This window comes from Tachyglossus aculeatus, chromosome 10 (genome assembly GCF_015852505.1).
Source record: "Tachyglossus aculeatus isolate mTacAcu1 chromosome 10, mTacAcu1.pri, whole genome shotgun sequence".
In the NCBI taxonomy this organism is placed as follows: Eukaryota; Metazoa; Chordata; class Mammalia; order Monotremata; family Tachyglossidae; genus Tachyglossus; species Tachyglossus aculeatus.
In genome coordinates this window covers 24540488-24567946 of record NC_052075.1, presented here as the reverse complement: position 1 = coordinate 24567946, position 27459 = coordinate 24540488, and the positions used below count along the sequence as shown (strand labels likewise).

The 27459-nt window shown below is 41.2% G+C and overlaps 1 protein-coding gene across 4 annotated transcripts in view; it reads right to left on the bottom strand.

Annotated features, from left to right (window-relative positions):
- CTNNA2 (catenin alpha 2) overlaps positions 1 to 27459 on the bottom strand; it is a 1073907-nt gene that overhangs the window by 28555 nt on the left and 1017893 nt on the right. For all 4 annotated transcript variants that reach the window (XM_038752080.1, XM_038752081.1, XM_038752083.1 and 1 more), the window contains 3 exons: positions 23970 to 24151; positions 13964 to 14069; positions 7309 to 7443 (listed from right to left, as the gene is read on the bottom strand). In XM_038752080.1, the coding sequence (XP_038608008.1) occupies positions 7309 to 7443; positions 13964 to 14069; positions 23970 to 24151 (423 nt within the window). The remainder of the gene's footprint in view (positions 1 to 7308; positions 7444 to 13963; positions 14070 to 23969; positions 24152 to 27459) is intronic.

Sequence of the window (27459 nt, the reverse complement as noted above, 5' to 3'; positions counted from 1 at the left end):
CTATATAGACTATTATAAAATAAAATGAGATATAGAAGCTACATCTACACGATAATTACAGATACAGAATTGTCCTACTGATCTGACTGCAGCAGTCTGGAGTAAGAAATTGCAATCTCTACACACTCCTGCCTACATTGCAGATAGTTTCCTGAGTAGATGATATATTTTTTTGGGGGGTGCCTAATTGTTGAGAGAAGGTAAGTGACTTTCCCAAGGTCACACAAAAGGTAAGGTGCAGAGCCAGTTTAAAAACCCAAGGCCTCTGACTCACAAGCTTCTGCTCTTTCCACTAGATGAAGTTGTTCCTCTGTTCAGTATATTTCCTTCTGATCTGTGCATTCTCAGGGCCAAGGCTATATGCTGGAACAACGAGGCTCAAACAATACAACCCTGATTCTGAATTTGGGATTCTCCAAAGCGTTGACATCTGAAATTTTTCTGATCGTTAGGAAAGCATATGGTTGGCTTGGTTTTAATGAGTTCCTGCAGACAATGTGCCCACAGGGAATGTGTGCATGCTATGTTTCAGAAGGGTATCTGTTTAACAGAAATGGAACAAAAGAGCAGAAACACTGTGGGTGTCAGGCAATGACTCTTACCCCAACAATGCCTAACACCAACTGGTCAAGGTCTTTTATTGATCTACTCTGACAAGACAGAATTACTGTTAGAAATTTTAAAATGAATTCCTCCCCAAATACAGAATTTCTCCAATGCCACAAAACATGCTTCAAACTTAATTGCTGGAATTGCTTAATGCAAAGAACTAGTCACTTTCCAAAAAGGTAACCAAAATGCATATTGTTTGAAACAGCATTATTTAAAATGTTTTCTTTAATGGTACCGGTTCTCTGGAGCAGGTATAGCATTGCAGTGTACCCTTTTTAAGCTATTAAGTTCTTTTACTGTAAGTTCATTCAGGCAAGCCTCTTGGAAAGACCTTTCCCTACTACGCAAATTGTATTTTTTCTAAACTAATTTATATTATTCCCCTTTCTTAACTGACTAAACAAAAAAAACCTCAGTCATAAGATCACAGAAAAAGAAAAAATGATGTGTGCTTAATTATTAAGCCCTGGGGTAAGTACCAGATGATCAGATTGAATACAATCTTCCATAATCGGGTTTTATATAGGGTTCCCAAAGGAGAAGGCCTACTCTGTCTTGATGTTAGTGCAATGAATCAATAGTATTTATTGAGCACTTTCTGAATGTAGACCATTGTACTAAATGCTTGGGAAAGTACAATGCAATAGAGTTGGTAGATTCTATCCCTGCCCACAGTGAGCTTACAATCTACGGAGGAATGTTCTTGGGGTGGCTCATCGAGGCTCAGTGCTTCTTGGAATGTATGAAGAAGACCCAGTATGACCTGTTTATTCCCAATTCTCTTTTTCTTCATGCAACAAAAGAAAATGGAAACAGATATTCTGTAGTTTATTTATGTATATTAGTATCTGTCTACCCGTTCTAGATTTTAAGCTCACTGTGGGCAGGGAATGTGTCTGTTTGCCGTTGTATTGTACTCTCCCAAGCACTTAATACAGTGCTCTGCATACATTAAGTGCTCAATAAATACAATTGAATGAATGATTTGTTGGAGTTAAGATATTAAGATCTTAACATCTAGATCTTCTAGACTGTAAACCTAGTGTGGGCAGGGATTTTCTCTATTGCTGAATTGTACTTTCCAAGCACTTACTACAGTGCTCTGCACACAGTAAGCTTTCAGTAAATATGATTGAATGAATGAATCTTAAGACCGCAGACCTTAGAGAGAAAGTATGATGGATAGAACTTCTATTTTCTCAGCCCATTTTTTCCCTTGCCACATGATCCTTCCCCCCTTTTCTCTTCCTGATCACTTCTGTTCCTTCCTCCTGGAGCTCCTACAGATGACTGACATGTCTCCAGTGACTACTTGTCATGGCTGGGCAACCCCACTCTTTTCACCATCATCAAGACCGCATATTGAACATTAAGTGCATGTAGAGCACTGGTTTATGCTTGCAAACCTACTCAGCTAGAACTGACCTGACAGGTTTCTTCAGTACATTATTCAGTCAGTTAGAGGTAGTTCTGAGCATTAACGAGTCAAGGAGAGGCATACCCATTCCATTCCTAGCTTGGGCAGTGGCTAGCAAGTGGAAGGTAATCTGCTATAAGTCAAAACTCTCCTGTACTGGGCAGCACCATGGGAGAGAGTTGAGGGTGGAGACTCAATTTTACTGCATGGAAGGAGGGCAATGGTAAACTACTTCCATATTTTTACCAAGAAAACTTTGTGGATACACTACCAGAACGATTGCAGATGGAGGCGGGGCGTTCTGCGAGAGATGTGTCCATGGCATCGCTAGGGGTCAGAGACAACTCAACGGCATCAGACAAGGCAAGAACCATGTAAGCATTTGGGAGAGTATAAGAGAAAAAATACATATGGTCCCTGCCCTCAAGGAGTTTGTAGTCTAATGCAATAAACAACTTCCCCTTGGCCAAACTAGCTTGGGCATGAAGATATTTTCTGAATCAAAGGCATTCTGGATATCAACCAGAGTGCCCCTGGGGCTAACAATGTACACAGACTGAGTGAAGTGCAGAGTTGAAGCAATTAGAGGCGGTTGTTGAATTAATCTATCAATGAACCTATCTAAACAACTCAGGGGAAGGGAAGTAGCAGTCACATGGTACAGAATAATTTATTCATTCACAGTGGCCTGTTGCTTCTAATCAGCTCTCTATAATTCCCAAATAAGTGCTGGGGAGCCCCACCAGGGAAAGATGCACTAAATACCCAAATCAGCAAGATAGCCTAAAACATCCGGCTGCTCCCCTTACATTAAGATGCATAGCTAGGGATTCTTTACCACCACTTCTTAGTTGTCCAAGTCACTGCCTTTTGTAGTTATTCCCTCCAAGAGGGAGCAGCACAGAGAGTTCACTTAGTGGGGGAAGCATATTTCTGCTAATATTTTGGGGGAATCCTGGAGCAGCATCACGATCTCATACAGCAATTCTACCCAACAAATGCAAACTCTGCATTTAGCTGTGGGTGTAGAATATTGTATATCTATCTAGTTAGAAATGTTAAAGTTAAAGCTCCTATCCCAATTCAACCAGCCCATTTTTTATAGCCTCTTGACAATGATCCATAATTTTAAGTATGGCATTTTAGGGCCTGGTTCCCAACTATTGTGGATGATGCTAGCCTATGATATTGTCCTAAGAAATGAAGAAAGTCTTCTCTCTTTGCAATCAATTAATAAGTGGCATTTACCAAGTGCTTCCTTGTTCAGAGCACTGAACTAAATGCCTACGAAAGAACAATAAAGTTGGTAGACTAGAATAGAATACAACAATCTAGAGGAGGAACTTAGAGTGTAAAGGAAGGACAGTTTTCACATCTTGGCCATAGTGGTCCCTAGCCTTTCCTTTAGCATGCATGGTCCTGGGGTGGGTTGAGGTGGGGCTAAGGTACCATATACTGGAACAGAACAGCATCTTTTCACCTCACACCCATTACCATTGAACTTTATGTTGAAATTCCCCACCTTTTGGTCTATTAGAGAAGTGAGCTCCTTGCTGGTGATATTTAATATTGTAAGACTGATTCTGGCTGGGATCTAGAATGGTTTGAATCCCAGAACACCGCCCCCTTCTAGACTGTGAGCCCATTGTTGGGTAGGGACCGTCTCTATATATTGCCAACACTGTGCTTAGTACAGTGCTCTCACACAGTAAGCACTCAATAAATACGACTGAATGAATGAATGAATGAATCTTCTTGGGAGCAAGAGTTTGTCCAAAATTACTGAATGTTCCCAATTTAATTTGGATCTTTGGATTCCACTTTCCAGGAAATAGTTATTAAAAACTTGAACATGCATTTAAACATTAAGTTATTTGTAATAGCATGAAGTCTATGGTGAGGTTGTTTAATCATTAGAACTGTGCGCTCTTATAGACTTGATTCTTAGCTTTCATTAGAACTAGAATCTTGCCATAATTCAGGGTGTGACTTTAAGAAAACCGAGTTTTGTGAGAATCAAGGAAGCATTTTTTGCTAAATGAAAAGCATATTTGAGGCATCCTTACTTCTGATAGGTCTAATCAGGTTTCCACAGGCTCCATACAATGCTTCTCTTTCAATTTCTACTAGGTATGTAACATTCAGCCTTAAGGAACTTTGAGGAAGTCATTAGTATCCAATTATATTGCCGTCTATAATGCTGTTGTTACATTGGTTACTACTCTGAAAGCCACAGAGTGGTCCAAGATAAAGAGGCCCAGTTTTTCCCTCCGGAAATGTCATTTATCATTACAGTGAAGCAGTGCGTGCAAGTGCAAATTGGTGTAAGATAATAAGAACAAGTCTGGACAGATGGAGATCTTATAGCTAGCATTCTAGACAAAAGTGGAATGTAATGTGGAATTCAGTGATACACAAAAAGAATTAGTGTTTCATTATGCAGTTGGAATGTGAGCAAGGGAAAATTTAGACAATCCCCTTTATCTTGGGCCACCCTTGATGTGCTCGGGTATTTCTTTACACAAATACGGGTCACTTGTGACATCATCCTGTCCATTTTGTGGTGTTTAAGAAGCAACTGAGCAGGAAGGCTCATGGAGAGTATTCTAGCTGACTGCTGGATCCCTTATATCCTGCCATCTTCAACCCTCTACTCAAAGACATCCATAGCAGAAGAGGATGAGAGAGCATATACACTGTCTGTTCATCTCCTCACACTAAAATACACAAATGTGTACAGTACAGACATTTCCTTTACCCATCTGTATACATATCTGGATTGTCAGGAAAGAGGTCTAGAAAGCATACACAAACATCATTTCTAAAAACACAGATTAACAGCTAGGCTTACAGAAAATGATCAAATATCTCTTTTTTTCTTGACAAAAAATACCATAAAATGGGTGTGTCCAATATTTCATAGTGTTTTCTATTGCAACAAAGCCTAATAGGCAATCTAGAAGAATTTTCACACTCAATTATTTCACGGCCTAGAGGCGAAGCTTTAAACCCTACGAAAACGACACCTAGGGATGAGGATAAAGATCACAGTTACTCCAAAAAAAAAAGGAGAATTAAACTACAGTGCCATCTCCTTAAAAATATGGCAAGATTGTTATTCCTGGATATCCATTGAACCCCACAGACAGTTAAGCATATAAAGTGTTTCTATTGGAATCCATTGATTCTTCCGTGGTCCGTGGCAATGTTTTGCTCAATTCCTGCCCTTTGATGGGATTCATGGGTCCCCATAGTTCCATCCAATTCAACTTTTACATTTTTCTGGAAGCCAAGAGCTACCTTTGGCTTTCCAAGAGAGAATGAAGAGTAAGATGAAAGCAGGAGTGACAAGAGAACAAGCAGACTACTGCTACAGAGGTGGCACTAAAGAGCAGACACTCTAGCTTGGGAAAAAACATGAGGAGGCCAAAGAGCATGCCCAGGAACTGAAGATCAGTAATTTATTACATACAATTGAAATGCAGTGGATTCCATTGCATTACCTGGGGTTCTGAGCCATTCCTCAAGGAGCAGCACTCTCCTGAACACCCAGTTCCCACCACACCAAAAAGGTCTTATAGATTGTACCTTGATGAAGAAGCTCCTGTAAGCTTGGTGTTTCTGCTGACGTTCAAGTCCCAGAAACCACCGCAAAAGCCAATGGTGCAAGTGGGAAGAGCCCGCGATGGATTGAACTACATTGAGATGCAGAGAAGACAATGAGGATGAAGCTTTAGAAGCTGTGTACACTAACAACGGCACACTGGAAATGAGGAGTGCTAAGCAGTTCTGCCCATTAGATAAGCAGAGAATGAGAATGTGGAGCTTTGGAAATTCACAATGGCGCATCGAGCATCCATGTAAATAAAGAGATTCGAAAGAAGCAAATGAAAGCACAAAAGGCAAGCTGATAATTAAAGCGCTTATTTCTACAACTGTGATGTACAGATGGGGTGACAACTGTATGAGATGGAAACTGTACCACTAAGGCAGAAGATAAGAAACAAAGCAAGGCAATTGAAATGGGACACTAATTGCTTAATAGCGAGATTCTAGGCAAGACTATTTAATAAAGAGTAGGACATTGTGTGAGAGTTTTCTTGGCTGGGGAAGAAATTAAAGTTAGATTCTTTTGGATACGTAGAGAGATGGAGAGCTTTTATTGAAGAAATGAGGAACTGCCAATTGGATGGTTCCCATCAATTCTACATGGAGTGTGCTTTCAAGATGGTACCTTCAGGTGAGCCAGATCGAGTTTGTCAGCTGCCTACTTTGTAAGCAAAACGATATTTGAACTAAAGCATCAATGTCCAAATATGATTTTTTTTGATGATTTACAAAATAGTCTTAAGACTGGATCGGACCCACATGCTGAATCTTTAAAATGGCACTCTGATGGATCACGCCGATTGGCCAGCCCGATCCTAACAAGCCATCACCATCTTGAAAATCCTGCTTTGTAGGATTTGCCACACGTTTAAAATGAAGGCACTGTAGTTGGCTGGGAAAGAGAACACAGGTAAGAACTTGCAGTCGCACAGCAAACGAATGGTCCCAGTGATCAAATCCCTGCCTCGTCTTGGAAGACACCTCCTCTTCTTGAAGGCTGTGGGTGGAGTTGAGCGGAGAGACCAAAACCACTATGAAGAAGCATAGATCGTTCCTTCCGCTTTCTAGGAAAACACTTGGATGAATATGTACCAGAGGGTTATACTTCCACTGAAGTGAAAAAGAAACAGAGGAATTGGAACAACTGAACAAAAGGAAATGTAATTGTTAGTTTGGGACAAAGAAGTTGGTTTTTGGCAACAGCACATTATCCGTATGAAAGTAATACAACTGCCAGCCCCCGAGGGTTACTGATAAGCCTAGTATGCATTGGAATCTGAGTGGGCACACTACGGTTATTTTCATTGTCTTAAGCATGTGAACACAACCAGTACACATGATGAAAACTACTCTACTAACAAAGAAAAGTTGACTTACAATGAGTAAATATACAAAAGCCCCCCAGGATTGTCCTAGTCAGCTTGGCAATGACTTTCCATTCTAGGAAATTTGTTTTCTTGTGGAGAATGGAGATTTTACAAGTGTAATATAAATACAGGGTAATTGGAAAGCCAAATTGTTCTATCCAAATTGCTGTAAGGTCTGGAATAATGGTCTTAAATTTTTTAAAAGCTTCCTTATGGATCACTTTTGTTTTATCGTACTGTTGCCAAGAATGCTCCTCCAGAAGCGTGCCAGCAGAAACATTGAAAATAAAAATACTAGCTTACCCCAGATACAATTAGTTCTCCTCCCAAGTTCTGCACTTCCGCCTTCACCTTGCTACAGATATTGAGCTGGTGGCAATATAGGGCAATCCGTTGGAGATAGGCTAATAGATCTTGCTTACAAGCTGAATCTGGACACTAGAGGGAAAAAATAAAGTCGGTCATTTTGATGAGAGCATGCTCGGTGTATATACTTTTAGAAGAAAGAACTGGAGAATAGAAACCAGATTAGATTAATCCATTCCAATTAACAATTCCTTTAGGGCTTTTTGGAAGGGTGAAGCAATCCTTGAGAATTTTTACCTTGGCTTTGGGATAAACTAATGAAATTAAAACATGAAGATAGCCCAGAAATACTCTGTCGGCACTTTTGCATGTCTAATAGGTATGTCTTGTTGTGAGTTGGCTTAGGCACTGTAAAGAAAGCAGACTGACCTCTGGGGCTGTTTTCTAAGGACACTATTCAGCTTTCACTAGGCATGAGTCCATCGATGCATAATACCCAACCCTTATACGCTGGAAGGAAATCATTTACGGTAATATAAAGGCCACATTATCAGGTATAATTTCAAGGTTGAAGGTGCAATAAGTGGAAAGAAAGGCAAACTGGTCCCTTTTCTTGTTTAAACAATGCATCATTGAATTATATCATTGTCCTGAATTGCATCAATGCAATACATCATGTCCTTCTACTCTAGTATTTCTATTTCTACTAAAAAAACTCATTTCTACAATTTTACTCTATTAAATATACTATTTCTATTACTATGAGGGCAGAATGGCCTAATGGAAAGATCACAGGCCTGGGAATCAAAGGACCTGGGTTCCAATCCCAATTCTGCACTTGTCTGCTTTGTGATCTTGGGCAAGTCAATTAAATTCTCTGTGCCTCAGTTCCTTCATCTGTAAACTGTAGACTAGGATAGTGAGTCCTATGTGGGATGGGGATTGTATCCAACCTCATTATTTTGCATCTATCCCAGAACTTAGTACAGTGCCTGGCACATTGTAAGAACTTAAAAAATACCATTGAAAAATTCCCCTTTTCCGTATTTATTTTAATGTCTGTCTCTCCCTGTAGAATGTAAATTCCTTGTGGACAAGGATCATGTCTTCCAACTCTGTTGTATTGTAGCTTCCCAAGCACTTAGGAGAGTATTCTGCACATAAAAAAGCACTCAATACCATTGATTGACTGATCGATTCTTTGAATACCAGCAAACTATCTCATCTTTTGATCCTTTACATATACCCAAACCACTTAAACATATTAAACTCTCTTGAAATGAGAAACCTGGAGATGGGATCATGATCCAGATAAGAGGAAAAGGCCTCCCCAGAGCTGTCTACTAGACTATATAAATGCATTCTTAAAAGAATAAGTACAATCACCCACTAGTGCTTCACACATAGTAAGCACTTAACAAATGTCATCATTATTATTATTAACATAATAAGGCAAGGCCAAGCCAAGTTCTTGTTCTGACCTGGAACTTAACACTATAGGCGTCCATTGCTCAGCACTGAACAGAGCTAAAAAGCCTCATTCCTAATCACATGATTTCCTCAAACACCTAGAAAGGCCATAAAGCGGATATCTGCAGCACTTCCCAAGTCACTGATGGTTCAGTGGCATTCGAACAAGATGCTGAATGGCATTTACTGTTCTATACTCAATGTCACTTACGAAAGTAATACAATAACAAAACTAAATATGAGTCTTAAAAAAGTTACATCGGAGGGAATCAACCCCAAAATCTATCATTTAAGATTAGGCCATGAAAACACCAAGATCCAGGTGTCAGGTGATTTTAAAGACTGAGACCCTCTTCACACTTTCCAACGTAGAGATCTGAAGCCACCACTTTCTATGCTTCAGCTACTGGAAGTTTGACAGTAAATAGGATGGGTTTGCTAGACTTAATCCACTCTGCTCTTAGGTTATTACCATCAGTGTCTTTTTCTCAGTCACTGCATCTACCAATTGAGAATCCCTGTGAGACTATTTTTCCTTCCTGTGACTATTTAATACTGTAATATTTATCCTACTCTTGGGACCCATGTACTGAAAAGAATTAACTTTAAAATTATTTCTCTCCAGGGAGCTGACAAGGCTTTAAATACAAATACCTTACAGCAGATTAAACTGCAAGTGCTATCTCATCGGAGCAGTAATTAAAAATGCCACAGTCCATAAAAAGTTTATATTGCATGGACCGCTCCAAAACTTCTGGAAATTATTTCCATGGTTGGGCCATTTACAGAATCTGTTCCCTTCTTGATTTTGTTTTGCATTATTAAGTTTAATCACCTTATAAGGTAATTTTCCAAAAGAAAAAAAAAAGAATACCCACTATCGTTCTAGCCTACCATCTCCAAAACATGTCAATGGACTTGGTTAGGAATAATGGAGCCCCAAAACACAACTCTATTCAGAAGACCCCATAAAACTGAAAAGTCTTTGACAGTCATTTCCACTGTGAAACACCCTATTACCACAGGATGGATATTGGGTTTGGGATACTGTCCAATGCCAAATCAATAGATCTCAGGAAATTGGGCTTTTTTCAGTCCTAAATCATTTATTCTCACCATAATGGCATCTTTACCCTGTTCTTAGGAATTCATAGTCACAAAAAAACTCAAAATGCTCTTGTTTTGACATACCTACTCTTCCAGAGACTGTGTGGTCTTGGGGATGAGATTAGTATGCAATATTGCAATACCTTAGCAGTTTCATTCAGTGCTGCCAAAAATTCCAGCCAGATTGTTCAGGGCCTGGGCTGAAGCATCTGAAACGGAAGGGAGCTACCAACTACCACTCCTGATTGTGGGGATGTCAGCCGCAGGGCTGGGTAAAGTGCTGCTTGTTTCCTTGGGATGAAGGACCATAGCAACAAGTAACAAACCACAGCCAAACCGCTCAGAGGTCTCTCTGAGTCCAGGAGGGATTCCTGGGCATTGGCTCCCTCTAGGTCAACTGAAATCATATTGGTTTGGAAGGTTGAGGCAGCAGGGGCGAAACACTTCCTTTTCTTCTTACCCTGCCTCCTCAGGATTACCTGGCCGAAGATCACCCAAACATCTCCTTGGCTAGCTTTCAGGGTTCCCTTGCCTTTAAGAAAAATGATTAACAGAAGCACCCTCTATCAGACAGATGCTCACCCCTTCCTCAAAGACCTCCAGGAATCAAGACTCCCAACCTCCTTCAGAACCTACTCCAGGTTCTTCCCACCCACACAGACATGAAGGTCTTCTTTATGCCCAACTCTCTCCTGGTGTTATTTAAAAGGAGTTTCTTCTTGCTTGTAAACATGGGCGGCAACGTGTCCTTATATCCTACTATTTCCCCTGTTTATAGTTTATTTTCATGTCTGTCTTACCCTGTAGAAAAGTTCCTCATGAACAGGATTCACATCTACCTACTCTATGATACTGTACTTTCCCAAGTACTTAGTACACACTCTGCACACAGGAAGCAGTCAATACCATTGATTGATTGATTGATTGACAACATGGCAACAGCAATTACAAGCTCCCCTTTTTTTTAATGGTTTTGGTTTAGCATTTACTATGTGCCAGGTACTAATCACTGAGGTAAAACCAAGATAATCAGTTTGGACACAGCCCCTGTTCAATGTGGGACTTGAAGTCTAAATCAGAAAGAGGAGGATTCAGTCCTCAATTTACAGATGAGATAACCATGGCACAGATAGGTGACTTGACCGAGGTCACACAGCAGACAAGTGACAGAGTCAGGATTAGAACTCAGATCCTCTGACTCCGTGGATCACACTCTTTCCACAAGTCCGCACTGCCCCTCTTCATAAGCTTGGGTGTATGGATGATGATGGGTCTTAGTCCTGTGACTTCAGGACTATGACCCAATGCAGCAAGCAACCAAGAGGGCAGGGATGCAACAAACCATAACATAATCAGAAAGGGGTTTCTTCTTTAAAGTTCAGGTCCTTTTCATGGTGGAAGTGGCCACAGCATAGTGTCAATGCTGTGCCATTGTTCCATGAACTGCAAGACAGTTGCCTCGGAAACCACTGTGAGCTTTGCTGTCCACATTGGTCACCTATTTTTCAAGATTGCTTTTGAATTCATAGACAGCCAGGAACTTCCCAGAAATTTCCAGCACTTTGGCAAAGCCTCAATAGGCAGAAACAGGACTAAAACCCAGGTCTCCTAATTTCCAGAGCACAACTCTTTCTGTGCACCAACAACAAGCTAAGTGGATGGTAATAGATTTAATTTGCATTTTGAATCATTTATTCAGCTATTTTCATCCTGATACACTTGCACTACTTCCTGTTATAGCCTTGCTTTTCTTCCTCTTCCCGACATTTGTAAATATTTTTTATGTGTCTGCTCTTTTAGATCAGCTTTGGAGAAAAGCCACCCTCAGCATGATTGCAAGTGCCAGACCTAGTTACCTCTGGACATTGAGGACTTAGTGCCACTGGGGAAATGAACAAATATTCGACATTTGATCACCATATCCCGAACCTTTCTACATGGCTAGGGGATGGCAAACTTCTAGGACCCAGAAACACTAAGGTGACGGGGCTTCTCCACAATCCCTTCATTTCACAGGACTCCCATGAAGTGACCTGCCAATTCAGCCTGTAGTGCCAACTGAAAAGTAACAAGAGTTCGAACAAACAGCAGCATCACATGAGGTGTCAACCTGGAGCCTTGGCTTTGCCAGCAGCCAAGCTACCCAGAATTCATGAGATAAACTCTTGGCTCCTATCTGCCTTTCCTTCTCCCTCCCCTCTTATTATTCACAAATCAAGACCAACTTCTCTAGGAAGCTTTCTCTACTTAACCTACCCATTCTCAAGCAATAGCAATAGCATGATACATTCTGACCCTTTGAAACTGAACATTTACTGAGGGTGTCTTTTTGCCAGTGATAGTAATCCTAGCTTGAGTTTGCAGAGCCCTATATTCTTTTAAAAAGGACCACTTTTTCCATCAATCAACTTACTTCTCTCCCACACATACCTATGAGATGAAGACTGGACTTATTATGCGCATTTTCTAGATGTAAAAAATGAGGCCTAGCCAGGCTAAGTAACTTACTCAAGTTACTTAGAAGTTAGTTGCTGGTCCAGTGGAAAGAGAACTGCTCTTGGAATCAGGAGATCTGGGTTCTAGCACCATCTCTGTTTGCAGCTAACAAAGGTGGATGAGGACCAAACATGGATTTTGCAATGTGCTGCTTGCCCACCTACCTTCCCATTCACTGAACTCTGTGCCCCTATGGGAACATAACTGGCAGGGAAGAGTTCTTGTGGGTCTGAGCAAATCACTAGTGCTATAACGAATTCCTCTGTGCAGGTCTCAGGACCCCCTTCCCCTTCTAGACTGTGAGCCCATTGTTGGGTAGGGACCATCTCTATATGTTGCCAACTTGTACTCCCCATGCGCTTAGTACAGTGCTCTGCACACAGTAAGTGCTCAATAAATATGATTGAATGACCCAGACTCTCCTTCCATAATGTATTTATTTATACTACTGTCTGTTTTCCCCTCTAGACTGTAAATCCCCCTGTGGGCGGAGAATGTGTCAACCAACACTGTTGTATTGTACTCTCCCAAGTGCTTAGTACAGTACTCTGCACACAGTAAACACTCAATAAATACACTTGATTGACTCATTGATTCACTGTTCCTGGGAGAGCGCTTGACTCCTAAGCCTATGCTCTTTCCATTTCACTATGTTGCCTTACCCAACTGATATTTATATGTATGTTTGCTAGGATTTTTCCAGCTGGGCAAAGATCATGTCTACTCTCTAACTTGTATTCCAAAGGCTTGGTGTGTTCTAGGCACAGGTAATCTGTGTGGTCTTGCTGTCTGACTGACTAGAGCTCCCCAAAATGTCTAATTCCCTCCCAGGGTTAATTACTCAATGAGTCTCACTAAATACAATTCTGATGGCATTTATTAAGTGCTTACTATGTGCAAAGCACTGTTCTAAGTGCTGGGGAGTTTACAAGGTGATGAGGTTGTCACCCGGGGGGCTCACAGTCTTAATCCCCATTTTACAGATGAGGTAACTGAGGCACGGAGAAGTTAAGTGACTTGCCCAAAGTCACACAGCTGACAATTGGTGGAGCCAGGATTTGAACCCATGACTTCTGACTTTATTCCTTAGTATATCAGTGTACTCAGTATTTATACTGAAAACAACTTCAAACAAAAGCTCTAGAAAATCTGCAGTTCCTTGCATGATCAAGCATTGCTAAAATAAGATGAATCTTTTTAAAAAAATCAATGGTTTCCCCTCTGATTTTGTACACTGTATGGCTTAACGAGGTCAACTGTGAGATGCTTGACTATTTCTGACTGGGAAGACATTCACCGATGCTGATTACTGTAGCTGATGATGCTGACTTGATTGGTTCCATTCTGAATGCCTTTATGGCCATAATTTTAAAGAGTCTTCTTTGAGTTGAATTCACCTAACTTATCCTCACTTGATCCAGGGAAGGTTAGACTAAATTTGCACTCTCTAGGTAAAAGGCTAGCAATTTCCCATAATTCAGTTTTATGGCCTTTTAATAGGATGCATAAAAACACCAGAGTCCAAATGGTAATTAATAGGTCCCCTCCAGACAGGGCTAGGTCTTTCTCCGTATATTACCTGATCAGCCACAGCTCGGGCTAATTTGTCCATCCTGGAACCAGCTTCTGCAATCTTCTTGGCTGCATTAATGACATCGGATGTATTTTTCAATGGTCCTTTGCCTCTGAAAGTATACACACACACATAGTATAGTTACATTCTGGTGTGAAAATGCAAAAGCAAAATTCTAACTCTTTGCTCCACAGTTGATTCAGTTTGAACTTTTTTCACTGTTCTTTGCTGTCTTTACGCACTTCTACTTCACCATTGACACTCCGATTTAGTGGTTTGCATTTGCTATCTTGGCTTGTTTCAAATGATGTCAAAGTCTGGATTTTAATCTTTGTATATTATTCTGAATAGCGTCCCTCTCAATGGATGATGGCAGCAATGTCAGCTGAGGGGAGCACACAAACCTCCCAGGACAAGAACGGAGTAGAAAACATTGTTCTCGGATGGTGTACCTAAAGCCTAGTTTGGAAACAGGTGGATGACCAGATAGGATTTAAGGTTTCTTGTTGGGGTTTTTTTAATTTTTGGACTCTTTTGACCAGCTCTTCAAACTGCCACACCAAGTATCCATCTCCTGAGCTATTTAAGACCATCCTACAGCAATACAAATCTTTCTGGAAAAATAAGTTCAGTTATTCCCAAACCTCTGGTCAAATCCTCTTGCTTCCAGCTCTAGCCAAAGTGTTTTGAAAGAGGAAATCTTTCCCCTTTCAACTTCTGTAAAAGGGAGTTAAGGAAATACAGAAATCATCTGGTTAAAAATATTGGAGTTCTGCATGTTTGTCATTTTCACTTTCTCTTCAAATAGTTCCAGACGGATGCATGGCAGATTCCCACATCTGAGGTAAAACCATGAAGAAAATTGTACCTCTCTGTATTCTACCTAAAGTGTGGTACAAAGAGTTCCAGTTGACTTCGAAGCTTCAACTGAACATTCAGTTTATTAAACACAAACTGATGAAGATTAGCTGTTGGAGAGTTACAAAGGGATACCCTTGGCATAGGTAAGGGTGTCTCCTCTCTATTCCCACTCCACTTAGGCATTAGTACTAAGGAGACAGGTGGCCCCGCTTTCTCATTCATTCATTCAATCATATTTATTGAGCACTTATGGTGTGCAGAGCACTGTACTAAGTGCTTGGTAAACAGCTCCCACCATGACTCGCCTAAAGAGAGCACGGCTGAGTGACAGCGAAAGCAGAAACAACAACCACACCCTAAGGGCTTCGAGTTTGTTTCCCCTTGGGTCATGGTTCCATTACTTCCAAACTGGCATGTGAGATGTTGTCTACCTTCAGGCTCAGAGTCTGGTGGCAGCTAGGGAGTAATTTTGAGAGTAAACGGATCTTCAAAATCCATATCAAAAAGCCACCTCCTCTAGGATGTCTTCTTTGATTGAACTTCACAGGTTCTGATCACTTGATTCATGCCAGTAACCCTGTGACTCATATTTACATGAGAAGCAATGTAGCCCAGTGGAAAGAAAAAGGGCCTAGGAGTAAGAGGACCTAGGTTCTAATCCTGGCTCCACCACTTGTCTGTTGTGTGACCTTGGAAATGTCAGTTCTCTGTTTTTCAGTTACCTCACCTGTAAAATGGAGATTATGACTGTGAGCCCATTGTGGGACATGGATTGTCTCCAATCTGATCAACCCCAACAATCAGTGCAGTGCCTGGCACACACTAAGCACTTAACAAATACCATTAAAAATAAATAAAACTCTGTTTTATTTTATTGTCCGAGGACTTAGTATAGTGCTCTGCACACAGTGAGTACTCAATAAACACCACTGATTGATCAATTGATATGTAAAACGGGGATTAAATAACTGTTCCCCCATATCTGCTTTGGTCTTCCCTTATTTTTTGTTCTGAAATTTTATGCATCTGTCCTTGGGCATAATGCATTTAATAATAATAATAATAATGATGATGGCATTTGTTAAGCACTTACTATGTGCAGAGCACTGTTCTAAGCACTGGGTGGGTGGAATACAAGGTGATCAAGTTGTCCCACGTGGGGCTCAGAGTCTTAATCCCCATTATCCAGATGAGGTAACAGAGGCTCAGAGAAGTGAAGTGACTTGCCCAAGTTCACTCAGAAGACATGTAGCGGAGCTGGGATTCGAACCCATGACCTCTGACTCCAAAGCCCAGGCTCTTTCCACTGAGCCATGCTGCTTCTCAGTTTCAGTATTATGTTATATGCCTCAGTATTGATGGTTGCCCAGCCTCCATCAGTGAAGGCAGGTCCTGCACTCTGTCTTGTAAAATCTACCCCATCCTCAGCCCCCAGTGTAAAACTTTGTTCACAGTGTGTGGTCAGTACAACCTGAATTACTGACTGTATTCTGAAAACTAGGGAAAACATTCTCTATTTTCTCAACTGGAACAGAATATAGGCAGCCCCTTCTGGGAATCAAAGAAGGAAATAGAGCTCACATCATTTCTTTAAAGTGGGAGAAAAATCGAGGAGTCGGTCTTTCATTAACTTGGAAGTACAGAAGGTGGTGCATCTAAGGACAAACTTGAACCATTTTTCATTTTACTCCTAACTTTCGCTTGAATTTTAGATTGCCGAAGATGTTTATTTTGCTTGATTTATAAGGAGTGTGGTAGGAAACATAGGATAATGAAGCATTACTGTTCCTCATCTAAGCCTGCAGGCCAGGAAGCACCAAAGCTAAAGTTCTCCTGTTGGGCATTACATTTCCAATTGCTGTTTAGTTGGCAAAAGGTATATGGTCATAGCTTATATTTTTTGGTGTAGTATGGATAAGATAAAAGATTTGACGACAATTTAGCTCTCATTTGCAGACATTTGTGCACTTCAGACATAAACAAATCTTCTTGTTTTTCCAGACTTTATTTCCCTTGGTTTGATTTTTGCTGTTGTTAAAAAGAGGCAAAGGGATTGAAATTGTCACTGTGTAATAACATTCCCCCATAAATGTGTATTTTGCTGGAGCTCCTGGGCCTAACAAAACCTTCCATCTGGAATATCTCTTGATTAGAATACTTCTCACCATTCCACCTTCCACTGTAGCCCAGTCTCATCATTCAGTATTAAACAGACCCCTTCTCATCCCAGTGTTTAACAGTAGTTTTAATTTTTCTTGATAGAATTTCAAAAAACCTGGAAAAGGGTTCCCTAGGCATTTCTATCCTAAACCAGCACCATCAAAAATAATTTATCTCTTGTTCTTTCCAATAGAGGGTAAGAATGAGTCTCTTTTACATCTATGGAGAGATCTATTGCCACTTCACTTGGAGTTATACAGGACAGAGAGAAGGTCTCTCATTGTTTGCTCTCTACATGGATAAAGTCCAGAGCAAGTGAGCTTCAAAGAACTGACAGGTCATCCTTCCGAGCAGTTCTATTTGGGGTTGTGATCTGGGACAGCTTGGGGGCGGAGTGAGGACAACTCTGATTTCAGGGGCCAGGTCATCTAAGCATAATCTTAAGAAGCCAAGAGGAACTAGGTCATTAAAGCCTGTTGATCCCTAGGAAGCAGATTTCCAGTTAAACAAGCATATAAAGAATGTAAGGAGGAGGGAGGGTCTTTGTGGCCGAGTGGAAAACGCACAGGCCAGGGAGTTAAAGGATCTGGGTTCTAATCCCAGCTCTGCCCTGTGTCTGCAATTCACATAACTTCTCTGTGCCTCAGTTTCCTCATCAGTAAATGGAGATTAAATAACTGAACTTCCTCTTACTTGGACTGTGAACCCCATGTGGAACAGGGATGTGTCCAACCTGATTATTTTATATCTACCCCAGCACTTAGTAAAGTGCTTGACACACACTAAGCACTAAATAAAAACCACAATTAATGGTATTTGACTGAACACATACTATATACAGAGCACTTTACTAAGTACTTGGGAGAGTGTAATGCAATAGAGTTGGCAGACCTGTTACCTGACCATAATGAGCTTATAGTCTAGAGGGGGAGACAAACATTAATATAAATCAGTAATTTATAAAATATAATTTAATGAGATGGATTTGAGGGTGAGGTGAATATTAAATGTCCATAGGTCACAGATTATTCCTTAGGAGAACTTGAAAGGTCGTAATATTGTGCTTTCTTCTGCTCAAAGGGAAATTCAGGTTCACCATTTTTAGGCACTAATGGTGCATTTGGCCTGCAGGAAACAGCTCAGGATGCTTAGACCAGGGTACCACACCTTCTGAGTTTTTCTGAAAGCTCCAACACTTTGTCCTTAGCTGAGGTGTCATTAACACAGACTAATGTAGCTTCATTGGGATAATACCTTGAATTTCTAGAATCCCAGTTATGGACTCCAGACTTGTAAATTTGTTCATCCACTCAGTCGTATTTATGGAGCGCTTACTGTGCACAAAGTACCGTATTAAAGTTGTTGTGGGCAGGGAACATGTCTGCCAACTTTGTTGCATTATACTCTCCTTAGCACTTAGTACAGGGCTCTGCACTTAATAAGCTCTCAATAAATACCATTGATTGCTTGATTGTGGAGATAAGAAATGAAATGTTCACTCCAGAACAGCGAGGGTTAAAAAGACAATAGTAGCTCAATATTCCTGAAACTGCTCAATGTTTCTGACCTCCTGGCATTGGGAAGAAATCCCCTGTCCAAACAGGAGACTGCTGAAATTGCACAGGGGTAAGAACTCTTCCCCCATACCAAAGGTAAAATGAAACACCTGAGGGTTAAAAAGAATATTATGGATCAATATCACTGAAGCTGCTAAAAATTTTCCAGTTTCCCAGTACCAGGGAACAACACCATGGCCAAACAGGATGTAAGGGTGAAAACCATTTCCCCTGTACCAAGAGTAGCCACTGACTGAAATTATGACCCACCTCACCCTAACAGCCCTAATGCCCCAGTACAGCAATCACCACTAGAATTGGATATAAGCCCCAAGCATGAGGTACTTGGGGCAATCTTCCACCATTACTTTTCTCGGGCTGTCGTGGATTCTTCCATCCCTGCCAGCTCTATCAGGAATGAACTCGCCACTAAAGGCCCCGAGATCCACTGTCATTAAGGATTTGCAACCCAAGATGCACCACAGCCTGTCCAGACACCTGAGATGACTGTCTTTGTCCTTGTCGCATGACTGCTCAGCATGTCTGTAGTCAGTATTCTGTGTAATCACTTCTGTCTTTAAGGAATGATCTTTGGCTCCTCTGCATGTATGCTGTTGCTGTTTTGCATTTCTACAGGTCATATCCTTTTTGCTAAGTGCTACCATTCTCTTGAACAGAAATAATAATGATAATGGTATTAAGCACGTACTATGTGCCAAGCACTGTTCTAAGTGCTGGGGAGATACAAGGTAATCAGGTTGTCCCACATGGGGCTCACAGTCTTCATCCCCATTTTCCAAATGAGGGAACTGAGGCACTGAGAAGTTAAGTGACTTGCCCAAAGTCACACAGCTGACAAGTGGCAGATCTGGGATTAGAGCCCATGACCTCTGACTCCCAAGCCGGTGCTCTTTCCTCTGAGCCACGGTGCTTCTCCAGCGCTGCTTCTCCAGAAATAAAGAACTTGTTTCTGACTTGAAACCTGGAGTTTATCTCGTGGTCCTTGTGCATGTTCACTAGACAGGTGCACCCCAAAACCCAGTTAGGAAAGCAGCATTCATTCATTCATTCATTCAATCGTATTTATTGAATGCACTGTACTAAGTGCTTGGGAAGTACAAGTTGGCAACATATAGAGACGGCCCCTACCCAACAGCAGGCTCACAGTCTAGCAGCATGGCCTAGTGGATACAGCATAAGCCTGGGAATCAGAAGGACCTGGGTTCTAATCCTTGCTCCACCACTTGTCTGCCATGCGGTCTTGGACAAGTCATTTAACTTTTCTATGCCTCAATTACCTCATTTGTAAAATGGGGATTAAGACCGTGAGCCTCACATGGGACATGCATTGTGTCCAACCGGTTAGCTTGTATCTGCCCCAGCACTTAGTACAGTGCTTGACAGATAGTAAGTGCTTAACAAATACTTATATGCCCTCTCCAGGTAAGACGAACTCTCGATTAGACCAAGTGATCATCTGACTTGGACCACAGGGGCCCCTGCCTGGAGATCTCTCCTGAGCCAGAATGCTGTTTTACTTAGTTCAGGGAATTTCAAGAGAATTAAGATTCACAAAGTTCTTACAAATGTAATGTATCTTCTCTGGATTCTACGGGGGAGCTCAGGCACAGAAATTGAAAGTCACTTTTTCATCCTGAACTGTTGAGTTAGCCTAAAGAAAAACTGGGGAACAATGAACAGTATTCAGATCTCACAACTAATAATAGTAGTAATAATAATAGCAACAATTGAGGTATTTATTAAGCACTTACTATGTGCCAGGAACTGTCCTAAGCACTTGGTTGGATACAAGCAAATGGGGTTGGACACAGTCCCTGTCCCACGTGGGGCTCACAGTCTCAATCCCCGTTTTTCCGATGAGGTAACTATGGACATGTTAAGTGACTTGCCCAAAGTCACAAAGCAGAGAAATGGCAGAGCCAGCATTAGAATCCAAGACCTTCTGAATCCCAGGTCCATGCTCTATCCACTATTCCATAATGCTTAGTGGACAGGCTCACTCAGCTAACCACAATAATCACCTTGGTTTCCTTCAAGATAGCATGCAAAGGGATCAAAGGAAGCTTCTTTTGGCTTGGATTTGTTTTATTTTAAGGAACCAAAATGCCAATCATGAATTCAGCTGGGATCCCACACTTGCTCACTCAGTTGCTCTGAAACTGAAATACAGCTTTGATTCCAAGAAGGATGCTAGCAGTAACAAGTTTCGTCCTGCGTACAAAATTTATTACACAATAACGTAGCAGAACCTCTCTAATTTTCAATAATAATGGTGTGGATATCATTCAGATTACTGAACCAAATTAATGAATTAGCTAGTGAAAGAAAAGATAATAAAAGCAAGGGTATCATAGCACTAAAATGACATTTTTCCATTTGTTTTGGCAAAAAGGAATTGAGTTTTAATTATTCATGGCCAGTTGTATTCTCCCTTGAATAGAGTTGCAGATTCCCTTGTATATACACTTCTACAGCACAGTTCTCAGCATATGAAGAAGCAACCTGGCCTACTGGATGGGCACAGGCCTGAGGCAGAAGGACCCAGGTTCTAATAGCTTCACCACTTGTCTGCTGTGAGTCCTTTAGCAATTCATTGACAGGTTGACTGATTGACAGGTCAGGGATAACTGACCTGTGCCTCAGTTATCTCAACAGTAAAATGGGGATTTAGACTGTGATTCTCATATGGGACTTGGACATGATTAGTTTGTATCTCTCTCAGTGCTTAGTACAGTGCCTGGAGCATAGTAAGCACGCAACAAATACCATTAATTACAATACATTACAATACAAAGAAGCAGTGTGGCTCAGTGGAAAGAGCACGGGCTTTGGAGTCAGAGGTCGTGGGTTCAAATCCCACCCTGCCAACTGTCAGCTGTGTGACTTTGGGCAAGTCACTTAACTCCTCTGGCCCTCAGTAAACTCATCTGTAATAATAATAATAATGATGGCATTTATTAAGCACTTACTATGTGCAAAGCACTGTTCTAAGTGCTGGGGAGGTTACAAGGTGATCAGGCTGTCCCACGGTGGGGCTCACAGTCTTCATCCCCATTTTACAGATGAGGGAACTGAGGCACCGAGAAGTTAAGTGGCTTGCCCAAAGTCACACAGCTGACAATTGGCGGAGCGGGGATTTGAACCCATGACCTCTGACTCCAAAGCCCATGCTCTTTTCCACTGAGCCATGCTGCTTCTCTAAAATGGGGATTAAAAACTGTGAGTCCCCCGTGGGACAACCTGATCACCTTGTAACCTCCCCAGCGCTTAGAACAGTGCCTCACACATAGTAAGCGCTTAACAAATGCCCCATTATTATTATTATTATTTAAAATGATAGAGAAATATAGAAACACATTTACAAATGCACACACACACACACACAAACACACGCACTGACACATACAGACACTCACATACACACCTCATCACAGGGTGGGTTTTTTCACCAGTCAGTCCAAAATACCACACTAGAAATGTTCTGCCTCTGCTTCTGTGAATCTGGTTGTGTGCTTTGTCTTAAATTTATCTGGTTTTTGGGTTCCTTTTCTTCTTGCCAATAATTTTTTTCTTTCTACAATAAGGACCAATGCCACCAACAGTTCCTTCAATAGGGTATATATATAAAACCTGACTCTATGGGTTGTTTGCCTTTTGCAGTCTCTACCCCTGGATAATTAATTCAAGAACTTTTGTTGATTCTTGAAGCCTGTTGAGTGGAAAATATTTTTCAAAGATCCAGAAACAGCAGCATCTGGGGCCCTTGACATTTCCTCAAGGTTAGTTGCACTGAAGAGATTAAGACTTGACCAAATCACAACTCTGTTTTACTCTGCTGCTGTTGATGGAGAATGGACTGATGACACCTTCAACTCTTAATCCTTCAACTTTTTAGGGAAGCTTGCAAAATGCTTTTCAGTTCCAGATTCCCTGGTTAGGGTCAAAAACTTGATCAGTGTCTGAAAGTATGGTTTAACTGTCCCAAAGTAATTCCAGGCTGTTCTCTTCTATCTGATAGGCATTAGAAATTGTGTCAAGAAATGAGGTCTTTTTGTCTAAAGACACATTGCTATTCCAGGGGCACATGGTTAACTTGTCAATAAAGGAGAGCAAGAAAATGTCCACATTAACATTTCTCACTCTTTAAAAAAAATAAAAATATTATGGAACTTCCAGCTAGATGTTTTAAAGTAGTGGAAAAAATGGCACCTAAATTCCTAAAATAGTATTTTGATGAATGGAATTCTACTTGGTTAATTATCAATAGGCATAAATGAGTCTATCTGTCTTAAAAGATTACAGCAAATGCAATCCAAAGACTCTGGAAAATGTTTTCAATTTAACTGTGGCATGTCTAGCTCAATTATTTTCTTAAAGATAATGAAGCTATTCGTTTATATGATGTCATTAATGATTGCCTCTTTTGCATAAATAGGCTTTTGAAAAGGCACCCTTAAAACACACTGAAAGCAAGGAAATGCATTCATTAGAACTTCTGGAATGAGATGACTGTGGCTAAAATGATAATACTGACATGATTGGTATAAATTTTAAATGATAAAAATGGAAGTTTTTCTATTATAATTTTTGATGGACAAGGATGATGAACTGAGCAGAAAGCTGCCAATTTGCCAAGTGAATTTGTTCATTAATACCATAACCTTGGAGGGCCTCAAAGGTCACCCCTGCTCTCAAAAATCTCCAGTGGTTGCCTATCAACCTTCACATGAAGCAAAAACTCCTCACAATTAGCTTCAAAGCTGTCCATCACCTCACCCCCTCCTACCTCACCTCCCTTCTCTCCTTCTACAGCCCAGTCTGCACCCTCTGCTCCTCTGCCGCCAACCTCCTCACGGGGCCTCATTCTCGCCTGTCCCGCCGTCGACCCTTGGCCCACGTCCTATCTCTGGCCTATCTCATGTCCTCCCCTCCCCATCGCCCCCACTCCCTCCCTCTGCCTTACCCCCTTCCCTGCCCCACAGCTCTTGTGTATATTTGTACATATTTATTACTGTATTTTATTAATAATGTGTATAGATCTATAATTCTATTTATCTATTTCAATTGTATTGACACAGTCTACTTGGTTTGTTGTTTGTCTCCCCCTTCTAGACTGTGAGCCCGTTGTTGCTTAGGGATTGTCTCTATAATAATAATAATAATAATAATATTGGTGGTATCTGTTAAGCGCTTAATATGTGCCAAGCACTGTTCTAAGCGCTGGGGTAGATACAAGGCAATCAGGTTGTCCCATGTGGGGCTCACAGGCTACAGAGTGCAAGGCACTACACTAGGCATGAGGCCTTCCTTATGACCTAGAAAAACCACGGAGACATCTCTCAGTAGTCACATGCAGCCTGTTTGAAAATCCAGCCACTCCAGAGTCACTTTGAAACCCCACCATCAGGACTTACCGAGTGAAGTCTGTCATTTCCATCATTATCATACACATCTGCTTGGCCAACACAATGATATCGTTGCCACTGTCATCCCATTTGGCCACCTCGGCATCCAGTTTACTCTTTTCTTGGTGAAATATCTCCACCTGCTCAGCGATTTTTGCCTTCTCCTCCTGGGGTAGTTGAGCCATGATTGCCTGTGTGAGATTGAGAAATGTTGGTGGAGACTAAAAGGGACAAGAGAGCAGAAATTTGAGGGCCAACTCAACCTTCTGTACTTAGTGGACTAGAGATGGAGGCCTGGTTTTCCCTATTCGATCCACTGGGTTTGCACTCATGAAGGTAACATCACTTGCCATCCACCATTAGTTTCCAAGTTCCAGATTCCACAGTGCTATCTTCAATATCTTAGGCACAACTAATCAAACTCTAGCCAACACAAAAGCATTAGTCATACATAGAGTTTCACAGGTATAGACCACAGTGTCAGATATTGGATATTGGTTTTTGCTGATTATGAGCAAAATATAGGAAACCCCCTATATTATTGACAGGAACATCTAGTTATATTTCAGTTTGACAAATATTTTCCAAATGAGGGGACTCAACTCTTTCAATATTGAAAGTAGATCATATGAAGGGAAGGACCTTCTGCCACAATGTGGCATCTCAGTGGCTAAATAAAACTTTCCACAAAAGAAATCCACAGAGACATGGTGAACAATTGCCAAATAGAAATGAACACTACCAAAATTCAAGACGGCTAATCTGGGTGTTTCAAATGTTCAACACAACTTCCCATGAGTGGGCTAAGAGTGCATGCTGTAATGACTTTCCTGAGTATCAGTGGCCCTGAAGGATTGGAGGAAGGGCATGCATGTTTTAGACCAACAAAAAGATCAACCAACAGAGAGTGTCTAATGCTCCTGTCTCCTCTCCTTCTTCCTTTCACTCCATAGCAAAGTGAAAGAGCATGCCACCATTCCAGGGCCATCTGGCTGTGACATCTGAACCAGAGCTGATTAGGTGATCTGGCTGGCTAGATGGATGCCCCTTTCTTCCTCACCGCTTCATATGCGTCCCTTCAGAAGCTGCATGCTCAGACAAAGAGGACGACCCGATAGAGGAGTACCGTTCTTTGGTCAAGGGCATATGAGTGGCTGTACTCCCCTGCTAGAATCTCCAGACAACCTCAAGTACCAAAATTATCTCTATTCTTCAGAGAAGGGAGTTGGTGAAACTGCCCAAGGCCACTTATGAAACCCTATTCTGATGCTAGGGTACTGCAACCCACATAATGCAGCGTGAATTAGTGTGGCTCAGTGGAAAGAGCCCAGGCTTTGGAGTCAGAGGTCATGGGTTCAAATCCCGGCTCTGCCAATCGTCAGCTGTGTGACTTTGGGCAAGTCACTTCACTTCTCTGTGCCTCAGTTCCCTCATCTTTAAAATGGGGATTAAGACTGTGAGCCCCACGTGGGACAACCTGATCACCTTGTAACTTCCCCAGCACTTAGAACAGTGCTTTGCACACAGGAAGCGCTTAATAAATGCCATCATGTTGATAATGCACTTAATGGTGTGTGTCAAATAGAAGCACCATTACATTTTCTCCTGTTTCTGTCACTTTCAGTCAGCCCCAAGTCCTTTTTTGAATATTCTTAAAATGCTTTTGGCTTTTAAAAATTCATAATTGACCTTTCCTGGAAACTGGAATTAAAAAAGGTTATCTATAAACAGTAGATCACAAAATGAGAAATTTGCAAGTTAATCAAATTAAAATTCAACACATGAGTTTTAATTAGGTCTTATCAATGTAACTCAGCAGTTTGAAATGTTAACACATTAAAGCCTTTCCATACAAGAAAATGCAGTCAACGTTCATCCAAATAAGCAGCAAAATGCATAATTTGCAACTGCTGAATTCCTTGTATCAGACAAGATATGGCGGTAAGGTTTAAAAAGCCAGAAGCAGAAGGTGGCAAATCAGTATTACTTTAGCATAGTTTACAGCACATTCCGTCCTCCCTGAGGGGCTTTGTGGCCAAAAGAAACGTGGGAACTACCTCTTTCAACTGGGGATTCAAAAATGTTCAAGAGCCCAGTCTTGTGGCAACAGTAGCTCACAGCTGCAGTGCATGCAGCTATTTTTTTTTTCTGTTAAGCTCAGAACTTCGGCCAGGCCCTTACAAAAATGAGACAACTCTCCAAACCCAAGGCAGGCCACGGATTTTTCAACCCATCAAATGGTATCTGCAGCCACTGGTGCTTGAAGGACTACAAAAAAAACATTTTGGCAAGTTAGAAATCAGCACTTATTAGCCTGTGTGGCTGTGTGGTCCTGGCCAACCTGAATCCATTTTAACAAAATGTTTCTCCCAATTTGTGTTATGTTCTACTGAGGGGAGGTTTGCAGCCAAAGACTTGTAGCTAACAGCTAATCAAGAAGCCTTATCCTTGTGTGGATTAACTGACCAAAAGGGATGAACAGCTCAGAGACAACAATAGGTCTCCTCTCTTGGACAGTCTTTTCTTTATGACAGAATAAGCAGGATAAGACAGGTTGTTAGTCTCCATCCACACTAGATGTTCCTCCAACTTCAATTGTGAGCCCTACATGGAACTGAAACTGTATCTGACCAATGACCTTGTATCTACCCCAGCACTGAGTACAGTGGTTGGCACATAGTAAGCACTTAAAATAGCACAATTGTTATTAATAACAACTTCAACCTGTTTATGGATGGCACCCTTGTGGGTTAACAATATGGAGTGGGGAAATTGCTTTAGGGTAAGTACTATAGTCTGGGTGGAGTCCACATCTTTCTCTGCGTAACTCAGGAATAAAAGGAAGATGAACCGGAGGGTATGTGGCTCAAGGTCCCACTCACTGGGGATGGGCTACTTGGGGGCTCACAGCACCCTGACTCTTACTCATAGTTGGACAGGAGAGCTGGGAAAACAGGTACAGGATCTTTGAACATTCATAGAAGTTTAGGAACTTTGTTATTTCTAGGTAGATAGGGAGAGGATGGGGAGGAAATAAAATAGGGAGGGGCAGATAGGATTAGAGTTCATTTTGATGTTGTAAAGTCATTTTCCTAAGTATATCTTCCTTCCCCATCAGATCAGAAGTTTTTTGTGGATGTGCTCTACTTTCAATTCGAAAATATTCTGCATATTTTCAAGAGTCTGGTACAGTGCTCTGTACAAAGTAAGCACTCAGCAAATATTATCATTATGAATAATAATTATTATTAAATGAGCATGCTGAACTAGTTCCTCCTCATTTCCCCCTACTAAATCCTATCCTTTTAACATTTTTATTTTAGATTCTGAAAAATGACTGTTTGATTCCAGAATTGGTGAGAAGCTGAGACAATCATTTCTCAAATGCCTCTTCACCATGATCCTCAAAAAATCTCCAGTGTTTGCCTGTCAACCTACAAATCAAGCAAAAACTCCTCACTCTCGGCTTCAAGGCTCTCCATCACCTCGCCCCCTCCTA